Genomic DNA, 11,687 nt, shown 5'->3' on the forward strand with positions numbered 1-11,687 from the left:
TGAAAAATTTACACAAAAACATATCTGATCACTGATAGAAGCCTATCCCAATGTTTAGAGGACGAGATAGTCTGTTAATCACACATGGCCCTAATTTTTTGATAATATAAGATTGCTATTACTATTTTTAATATTTATAAATCTGTTTAAACACATGATATATGGTTTAACAAAGAAAACTATTTATTCAGTATACTTATTAGTGAAATAAATATCACTTGATCACATTCTCGTGTTATCTACAAAACAAGGAATTGTTGGACAAAGATAACAACTTCTCAAAAACCCAATAACATTAAAATATCTTCAATGAAGGTTTATACAAGTATTAATCCTACAATACTTTCTGTTGGTATATTTTGTTCCAATGATAGGAGAAAACAAAGTACTTGATAGATCATGCGTTACATGTTAGTGGTTACATTTACAAAACTAATCTAGTTCAAAACTGAGAATCACATGGATGCACATGATAATACTTTTTTTTTTTTTTTTTTATTGAAACGTTGTAAAACTTAATCATTTCATTTTTCTTAAATAATTATTTATTACTAGTGTCTTTATGTTTTGTAAATATTTAAGTTTTTAATGAACGTTGCAGCAACATATAATGCGCACCCACACACAAGGTTGACCCTTGCAGTATTCAAACTCCAGTTCCACCCCTTCAATATAAGTATCAACCATTGTTGCTCCTATACTATTTTCAGGTTTATGCTTGGCCTGTTAAGTTGCTAAACATGTTAGACACTTCGATAAGGAACTTTATTTGGTCTGAACACATATTAACAAGGAAGCTTGAAGCTTGAAGCTTGAAGCTTGTCACTGTTTTCTGGGGGCAGGTTTGTAAGCCTTATTATGAGGTTGACCTTGGATTCCTCCCGCTAAATCATTTCTTTTATGGAAAATATTTCATCACAAAATGCCAACTTTGGCTTGGAGTTTGAGTTTTCTTAAAGGAGAGAACATCCTCCTTTCATCAAATGTCCACTGGGATCCTTGACACGTTGGAGACAATATAAATAGTTGAATGCTTTGACACATTATAATTTAATGAACAACCTTAATGAGTTAGAAGCAATGAGGAAATGTATCTATTATATGATAAAATCATCAATATGCAGACATGCTAGTTTCATCCGAATCAAACTCTTTATCATTCGTGAGATTCATGTCACAAATTCACAATTTTTGTTTCTACATAACTAGGTTGCTTTTGATCGTAGCCAGAATCAAACCCTAGTCACAAAAAAATACATTAAGAAAAGAAATTCTACAAGAAAAATTAATGAAACATGGATTTATCCTTTTACTCAATTACAATCACAATAAGGTACTCCTATTTCTTACGAAGATCAATTCCAGCCTTTTTGGCTACTGCATCAAGTCCATTCTTCTCTATGGTCTTCAATGCCTTAGTTGACAGACGAAGCTTTACATAACGCTTCCCAGCTTCCCACCAAACTCTCTTGTACTGGAGGTTTACAAACTGAAGTTTCTTTGTCTTATGGTTTGAAAAAGATACTTTGTTAGCCCTGTTTGCTTTCTTTCCAGTAAAGGGACACACTCTCCCTATAAAATAAAACCAAATTATTAATATGTGTAGTCACCAACACCCAAGTAAACTGTTTTAGAATAATAATCATGATTTGCAGTAGGATTAGGAAGCCTCATACACGAATGATGATGTACCTTGACATCAACGATCAAATATCAATAACATATAAGCACATTATTTCAATATTTTATTTATTTATGTCTGGACGAACCTAGGGTAGGGTATGTTTGCCTGAGAGCCAAGGACTAATCATTTCAGGGTCGGACATCTCTCAACACATGTTTTTCCTATACAAATAGGCCTTGAATTGAACTCCCTAATCATATCCTTGTAACTCAATTATCCATTGATTATGCCACACCATGTTATGCATGTTCTCTTATTTACCAAAAAATCTAGTACCGTAGGCCAACATGAAGTTAGAAGAGTATATATATGTCACTCTTAAGATGAAGCTGCTAGAGTTAATATTAGAAACATTAGTGAAAAACATTACACAAAACATACTTGGTCACTGATAGATATCCATCCGCGGGAAGATATGGTCTGTTAATTAGATAGGGCCTTAATGTTATGATGATATAAGATCGCTATCACTATTTCTAATATCTATAGATCTACTTAAACACTTGACACAAGCTTTAACAAAGAAAACTCTTCATTTAATAAACTTATGAATGAAACAAATATGACTTATCACATTCTCATGTTATGCAACTACAAATAAGGAATTGTTGCACGAAGATAGTCTTTATAAGAACAACTTCTCAAAAACTCAATAACATTAAAATAACTTCACAAGTGCTTATGCAAGTATTACTCCTACAAGGTTACATATAAAAACTCCAATTTAGTTCAAAATTAACAAGTGGTTTAATTTGTTTGATATACTTGTAGCTTAGTAAATAAAAACTTATGAGTCAATTACATGACATATTACTAAATCTCTATAACACGTTTCAAAATATTATAATTGGCTATGTATATACACACCCTTTCTTTTCAATGTATTATGTCTACATACGCATGTGAGGTGTTTGATAAATTCTAATAAAACATTAAGAAAATATGGGATATGTATAGTTCATATAGATGGGGATAGAATTTAATACAAATGATGGTTGTGGTGTGTATAACTCTATGCAGTATTGTTTGAATTTTGGCATATCTTATGCCTTATTATTAATACATATATATCATTGCCTTTTAAAAGAAATGAAACTAACGACAAAACTTTACCATATATATCTTCCATTGTGCATCACAAATACTTACTAGAATATACTAAGGAGGATCTCACCCACCCCTCCTATAAAAACACGGGGTTTTACCAGATGCTACAATCTGGTAGTGAAAAATAAGATGAGTGATGCTACTGGAGGCTCCAATCTAGTAGTGTCTTTTACACATTGATAGCAATCTCCATATACTAATTGTATGTTTTTTTAAAAGTAAAAATCCCCCTTAACCCATGTGTATAGTCGGCTCATACGAACAAGTTAACAAATTACTATGCAACACCGGAACTTCATATTGAAAGCCGACACATAACGAAACATCGACATGACATTTGTGCATATGGCAATTCTTAATCACTAGTTTAATCAAATAATTAATTATTACTAGTGTCTAGGTGTCGTGCTTCATAGTACATTATGCACATTTTATAACATGTTCTGAGCAGTAATTATTGTTTTCAATAGATCTATCCAACCAAGAAGCATTAAAATGCAAAGGAAAAACATTAAATGAAAAAAAGAACTGAAATTGAAACAGAGAAAAAAAAAACATACGAGCAACAATTGGTTGAAATGGGGAAGCAACAATGCGTGTGGGCAAATTGAGTGAAGTCTGGGAGGAGATTTTGAGGCCGCTTAACTGAGAATTGAGGAACCCTAATTCTGAAATAAGAAAATCGAAATGAGTTAAGATAGATACAGCACAAGATAAGAAAGCAAATTGAAATAGAAATTTAGAGAAGAAGTTAGTTACGGAGTGAGGGTGAAGAAGGTCTGTGAGTGTTGGTTGAGCGGACGGCAGCGAAGGCGAAGGCGGTTCCACTTCCAAGTGATATTGTACAACCCGCCATTTCTCTTTTCTTTGTTTCACTGAACGAATGAATGAAATGAATGACTTCTTATCCAATCTAATCTTATTAGCCTCTTCTCGCTTCACACTCCCACTGCCGTTCAAATTATCATTTTAATTTTAATTATTATTATTTTCTAAAAATAAATAATAGGACTATAGTTTTTTATAAAATAAATTTTATCTAATTCCTCCATCTTTTTATACGGCAATCAATTAAAAATGCGAAGTGCGGTACAAACACATAGTTGAACATTATGCATAGATTGTTCGAGGACAATTTGACATAAATAAATTAATACCAAAATCCTGATAACAGTTTTATCAATATTTTTCACACAAGTAGGTCATTGACAAAATAAACGTGAGAATTTATGGTTTTTTATTTTTATTTTTTTAATCTAATTATAGATAATTTCTTTCACTTCTGCAAGTCTATTTTGACTCTTATTGCTCTTAATATTGTTCAATATAACTATTTGTTTAAAAGTCACTTGATATTTAGAGAGTATGTTGACATTTGTGTTAGTCTTATAGGTCACCTCAAGGTTGATAAATTCGAGTCATAACTCGTAAATTCGTCTGATTCTACGAATTCAACCCATAATTTTGAGTTGATTCAGTTGTGAATTGAAATATGATAAAGTCGTAAGTGGTAATGAGTTTACACAAGTTAGTTAGTTTCAAACTTGGTTGAATCGATTAAACTCAAACGAGTTTACAAGAGTTTGAGAGTTCAACTTTTATTGTTTCAAATAATTGACCAGATTCAGTAGTTGACTCAAATTTTAAAATCTATGTTCAATGTTTTTATGTTGTGGTGGTATACTTAACCTATTTTAATAGAAATTTAAAGTAATAGAAAGTGACACTTTATTATAGTTATTTTAATATGAAGTAAACTCATGCTATTTTGCGAGTTGAATTTATCTAAACAAAATAAATTTACTTAAATTCTTGATTTTAATAACCTTATTTTACTCATTATAGTATGTGGAAAAGAAAAACAAATTTTTTTCCAAACTAGCCTAACCTTTAGAGTTGTTTTATCAAACACAATGGGCGCAACTTTTACCCAAGATAAACTTGAACACAAACAAAAAAAACCTAGAGGCAAAGCAAACAATAATAACAATATTATCACTAGAGATTTGATTATACAAAAGATAAAGAAATAAGACAAGAACAGGTAATGGTGGCTTTGAAGATGGACGTGATTGTATTTGAAGAATATGCTGTTTAAATCTTTAATTAAGAGTTTGTACACGTATATTTATTAGTGAAAATAAATTTTATAGAGTCCTGCAATATAGTTTGGTAACATTAGTGATTTCTGACTTTGAATTGATAAATAGTAAAATGTGATTTGGAAGTAAGTAGTCTTTTAAATGAATATTTATGTATTTTTAAATAGTCATTTTCATTATTATGCTCTATATTTATAGTATTATGTAGTTATTCGATTAATTTATTTAATTTATTTATTGAAAATTTTAGATTAAAAGGATGGTTTCCCAATTCAAGATAGAGAATACTATAAAGTTTCATTGAACATATTAACATTTTAAAATGGTCAATTTTACTATTATGTTCTATAACTATATAGTGGTATGTAGTTATTCAATTAAATTAACTAATTTTTTTTTGATAAAAAATTTAGGATAAAGAAGATCTTAAAATCCATTGAAAATTTACAAAAGTATTAACATTTCCTCCCTCCAATTTTACTATTGAAAATAAATTTTATATAGAACTCTGATATATATTATGCAAAGATGATGCATACGAAATTTGACTAAGAGTAGAATAAAACTAACTAAACATAGACAAAATGATAAGAATAGCAAATAAACAATGTATAAAATGAAGTAACAAATTTCAAGCAGTACAATTTGTTGGATTCATGTGAATGAATATCGTAACATTCATCATTTCTGATTTTGATTTGATAAATAAAAAAAATATGATTTGAAATTAAGTAAATTTTTAAATAAACATTTATGTATTTTTTTTTTTTGACGAAACATGTTATATATTTTAAAGTAATCATTTTCACTAGTATGTTCTATAACTATAGTTATTTGATTAATCTATTTTATTTAAGAATGATGCGTTAGTTTTATACTATTAACTTCTATATTACTATAAATGGTAATGTAAAAAGTGCTTTAAAACTACATGCTAAAGTAAATCATAGAATTGATGAGTCACCTCTCTAAATTATAGTTTTGACCAATTTGTGATGTCGTAGTAAATTTTTTGAAAAGTATTATTGACAGTACGCATTTTGTAACTTCCTATTTTTTATGACAAGATTGCTTCAACGATGCGACAAATGGAAGTGTATCGCAATCCTAACGAGCAATAAATATGATTGTAGTACAAACAATAACATTTATCAAGAATAAACACTACACTTTACTCTCTCAACTTTGTATGCAATAAATAAAGCATTTTAAAATCTTTGAAATATGCTTTTGTTGGTCTTGCAATCTCTGTCGTAAAACTGGTTTTCTATTTTATGTTAATTTTAATGAGGTATGATATTTTTTAAGTCCTTCATATGCTTATGTGGCATGACAACTTGTCTTCACCTACATTGTTATATCCACGTTAGCAAAGACAAAAATGTCATTTAATTAAAACATATTTATTTTCTGATTGTTTTTAAAATTTAAAGAACCCCAACTCTTATTTGCTTATGATCAAATTTGTGCAAGATAAATTTTGTGAAAGATGTCAAGGTCTTCATACTCTTTAACCTAAATTTTATCATCATAAAAGATCATAAAAGAGAAGTTGTATTTCGGTAGGAAAAATTAGTTATTAAATACCTTAACGACAAGAAAACAAATATATATATTAAAAATATCTTAGAATAAGTAATCAAAATTTAAACAAAATACCAACCAAAGATGGAAACAAATATACAACGAATTTACTTGACGTCAAGAATAAAAGATGACATAAAATATTCTAATAAAAAAGTAAAAAAGATATATAATTTGATGTGGATTTGAGATCATTCCACACGAGATACAAATCTAACCAAGTGATTTCTTGAAATAAAATGGTAATACAAGGAAAAGAAATAAACAAGCAGTTGGATGAAAAAGATGGAGAAGACGCCACAACCAATAATGATTGATAAGTCAATGAAGAATTACCACAATGGTAAGAAAATCATTGATAAGATTGATGCAAATTGTAATTCAACAACTCAAAGATGAGACATATCCCACTCACCATTCTCATGAGAGAAATTATAATTCATTTCAAACTTAACCAAAATGAGACTCTTATAAGGTATTTAAAGAACGATTTACCCTATTCCTAAAATGGGCCAAAATATAATTCTCTAGACCTATATTGAGCTTACACTGCTTAACTAAAACTATTACAATTCAAATAAAACTAAAAACTATTATCAAGTCTTGACTTGAAATATTCTTTGTTTTTCCTTATAATCATCTCATTTTAGGTCCTCATCATTCTCTCATTCTTAGAAGAAATTTGACCTCAAATTTAGCTCAATCATAACCTACAAGAAGAAAAACACAAGTCAAAGACATGAAAAACAATGTTAACGCTACCCTTGGGATCAAATATAAATTGTGAAAAAAAAACACCAAATGAGCCCTAAAACACAAATAGGGATCAGAAATGTGGTCAATATCACGAAGAAAAAAGAAAAAGTAGATGAAACACAACTCCACTTTTTGTATTCAACAATCCAACATACTCATTTGCAATATAAGAAGTTTTCAAGATAGAGATAAAATTATACCTCTTGTAATTGACATTAAGTACTAATGTTACCTTCCTCATATTAGAATTGGTGACAAACAAGAAGTTACTTTGTATTTCCAAAGACTTCAAAACAAGTTGAGCCTCAGACATTCCTTTCATCATAAACAAATGGAGGTTCTTTTTGAAGCAAGACAAATCCCTCAAACAAATTAGGAGTATCATATGGAAGTTTGAAAGATTTGTCAATAACATTAAGAGTAACGAGAGGTGTAATAGTGCAACTATCAACTAATTTCACATGCAAATATTTACTCTTAATAGAAAATCTCAAAATACTAATTTTATTTTTAACACAAGAGTAAGTGTTCAAGTTAGCAAACAAATGTTTCTTAATAATTCCAACATATTCTTCAAAAACTTTGTTATGAACCAAATTTACTTTACAAAGCACAACAACACATTTATCAAGAAAATCATTCAAGTATTGGCTCATAATTCTCAAATCAAGTTTAGAAGAATAATATGGATTAAACACTTGATGCATCACAGTTTCAACTTTTAAATAAAACTTATGGAAATAACACAACTTATGCATTTCAACGTGAATATTTGCAAACCTATCAAGCATAGAAGGAAGAAACTATCAAACAATTTAAGAGAAACATGAATTAAAGTTGCTAGGATTCAAACCAAGATTTTCTTTGCAAGCATCTTATTAAGAAACCTTTGGCCAATCACCTTTAACTTCAATGGATTGTTGGCATTCCTCTTTTGGAGACCTGTCTTCACACTTTTGAACATAAAAATCAACAAAATTTGGCAAATAGTTAGACTCAATTTCTTGCGCTTTGTCTCTCAATAATTATTCTTTTCTTTAATTATTACTTTCTCTCTCAAAGCTAACTTATTTTTTTTCTCTTCCTCTTTCTTTTCTTTGATTTTCTCTTTCTCTCTCAAGGCTAACTTATTTTTTCCTCTTCCTCTTTCTTTTCTTTAACTTTTTCTCTTTCTCAAGACTAGTTTCTCTACTCTTCTTGCCTCTTTTGCTTATCCATTTTCATAAAGATATTTCAAACACTCTGGATCCAATACAAAATCTCTAATATCTCTTTCATATGATATACTTTCCTTTTTTTTCTTTCTCGATCCTCCTTTTTATATTATTTGTGTCTTTTCTCTTTTGCATACCTCATACCATCCCTCTTAAAATCCCTAAGCCTCTTTACTTTTTTCTCTATTTCTCCTTTCATACATCATTTCCTCTTCACCATAATCTATATATCTTCGTTCGTTTTCTCTATTTCTCATTTCATACATCTTTTCCTCTCATCATAAGCTTTACATTGTCTTTCTTTTTCTCTAAATCTCCTCTCATACCTTCTTTCTTTCTCATCACAACTTCTATATCTTCTTTCTTTCTCAATTTCAAACCTATCTTTATTTTGAGAATATCTTTCATAACGAGATCTCCTATCTCTTTGATTCACAAACTCTTCTCTCAAGACATTCATTTGAGTATTCAAATTTTTTGTGATACATAAGATAAATGATTCTAGAATAAAAGGGGTTTAGTTCACTTCCAGTCATGATTTCAAAAACAACAAATCAATGAGTATCACAATAATCAAACAAAGAAATGTACGACTCGTGTATATCACTCAATGATGACTTTTTTCAATGATGTGCACTCTTGTCTTTTTCAAATCAAAGAATCAAAACACAATGTAACAAGTCCACAAAGTCTATCAACACAAGAGTTTCAAGAAGGAAAACTCCAAGAAAAAACCAAGAGAATTTAAAATGACAAATAGAAAAAACTAAGTAAATGAAGACACACTTAAGTAGATTATCAAAGAAATAAGAAAAATTAAAATTAAATGTCATCCAAATATGTGGGAGGTAATGCATCAAAATCAAACTTGCAATGTCTAAAAGAGGTAACAAAAATACAAAAATGTTTGATTGTGGACAATTCTAGATTTTAATTAATTAATTTATTTTGCAAAATGCCTTTTTTTTCTCATTAAGTGCTTATGTACATAATCACTTTTTCGTAGAACTTATCTTTTCAGATTTTTCTCTGCGTATTTGAATTTCTTTCATTTTTCTAATTTATTTGGGCTTTTGAATTTTCAAAATTGGACATGTTTGGAAGAAATAACATCAAAAATAAATTTGCAAACGAAATTTTGGGTCAAACAATTGTAAGTGAAAAATATGATAAAACTAAGTCCAGATTTTTACTCGAAAACAGAAATTAAGGACTCGAAATTTCACAAAAATAACAACAAGTAATCACCAAAATAAACCTTCATACACATATTATAACACTTATAAACAACAAACAATTCAAGATTCAACAAAATTTTGAATAAAATGCAACAAATTGAAAATAAAATTTCAAATATCTTAAGAACACAAAACACTAAAATAGAAATAAATAACAAAGATTACCACTTAAGGACAAACTTTGAATCATTTGAGTTTGATTCCACAAGAGATTAAAGATCTATGGAGAAGGAATGCGCCACAATCTAGAAGATTGATAAGCCAATGAAGAATCGCCACAATGATAAAGAAGTATAAGATTCAAACAAGGAACTCAAATACGAGACACATCTCACTCACCATTCTCATGAGAAAAATTGTAATTCATTTCAAATTTATTCAAGATGAAACTCTTACAATAGACCCGTACTTACACCAATGAACTAAAACTATTACAATTTAAATTAAATACAAGTTTTGACTTCGAAATATTCTTTATTTTTCCTCTTAATCGACTCATTTTAGATACTTATCAGGAGCAATTTTCATAACAAGGGAGTAGAGAGAATGATTTTCCTTTTGTAAAGGCAAACAATTTGGTTTCTTTACAAAGTTAATTGCACAAGAAGTTAAGAAGAAGGCTACACAACCATTTAACATCAACATAAAATATTATAAATGCATATTTGGGGTGGGATGAAAACAAAAATAGAGAATGTAGCAATTCCAAAGTCATCTGCAAATATACACATTCCATTCACTAAATAAGTCATATGTCAATAAATCTGAAGCATTTCCTGCGTAACTCACTAGTTACTATCAGGGATGTGAAAAAATCCGGTTATATGACCCAAATCAAAAACAGGATCCAAATCCATTTTAAATATCTGGTTAAAATCACATAGTTATAATCCGGTTTATTTATGAACCGGTTGGATATCCACTTATGTTTTATATTTAAATTTAGTTTTTATCCGGTTTTTATCCACTCAACTCTAAAAAATCCTAAATCTTAAAAACTCTAAAACAATTCTGATTTTGCCATCACTTCATCGACAATGTTTTCCGATAATTTATTACTAATTTCATTGAGATATTACTAACTTTATTTAATCAATTACTTATTACTAGAGTTGTCAAAAAACCCTAAACTCCAAAGTCTCCATTAATTTTTTTTTACAAAGCCTCTAATATTAAGCCAATTTTTTTAAATCCTCAACTCATTATTTTATTATTTTTTGTAGATTTAAGGGAGGGGGCTCACAGAGCCCAAATATTTTGTTAATTTTGAGATTTATTTTTTTCAAAAAAATATCAAAAAAAAAATTTAAAAACTTTTTTTTTCTCAGAAAAATTTAAATCGAATTTTTTCTCAAAAAATTTGTTAAGAAAAGTTTTAAAGATTTTAAAATATTTTCTTTTCTTTTAAAGACTAAACTAATGTGACACCACATATTATTTTCAAGAACTAAAATAACTCTTCTTTCTCTAATATAAATGAAAACATTTAAATTTATATTTATAAAGAATTTTTGTTAATCATAATTAATTTTGTTTGTAAATTTGCATAAACTTTTATGATTGATAAAAAAAGTATAACCTTTTATGATAATAGATATTCTAAACCAAGGACGAATTGTTCGGGAGAATTCAAGTTAAAATCTTGACTAAAATAATTGTTGGACAAACTTTATGTTTCCCTCAAACAAATTTTGAATGCGAATTTTGAATTATCAGAATTTATTCTACTAAGAGCTAGAGAATAAAAAAAGTGAGATGTTGCAAAATAAAATTAAAAATAATATCAAATCTTATTCACTCTCATAAAAAAAATTAATTATTTTTAATTTATTTAATATTATTATTTTCAATACATCATTCATCTAATTCAAAACATTTAATGTTTATAGTTTAAGTGTTTCAAGGGACAATTTAATAAATTTGTTTCAATTTAAGACTAAACTAATGTGACACCACATATTATTTTCAAGAACTAAAATAACTCTTCTTTCTCTAATATAAA

The 11,687-nt window shown here is 28.5% G+C and overlaps 1 protein-coding gene across 1 annotated transcript; it reads right to left on the bottom strand.

Moving 5' to 3' along the window:
- Nucleotides 1-1,133: 1,133 nt before the first annotated feature.
- Nucleotides 1,134-3,708, bottom strand: LOC101500333 (large ribosomal subunit protein bL28c). Its single transcript, XM_004497935.4, has 3 exons — nt 3,551-3,708; nt 3,352-3,459; nt 1,134-1,572 (listed from the first exon to the last, which is right to left on the bottom strand). The coding sequence occupies exons 1-3, from the start codon at nt 3,645-3,647 to the stop codon at nt 1,340-1,342; spliced, it is 438 nt and encodes a 145-aa protein (XP_004497992.1). The 5' UTR covers nt 3,648-3,708; the 3' UTR covers nt 1,134-1,339.
- Between the last annotated feature and the right edge of the window lie 7,979 nt (nt 3,709-11,687).

The sequence above is a fragment of the Cicer arietinum genome, chromosome 4 (assembly GCF_000331145.2).
Source record: "Cicer arietinum cultivar CDC Frontier isolate Library 1 chromosome 4, Cicar.CDCFrontier_v2.0, whole genome shotgun sequence".
Taxonomy (NCBI): Eukaryota; Viridiplantae; Streptophyta; class Magnoliopsida; order Fabales; family Fabaceae; genus Cicer; species Cicer arietinum.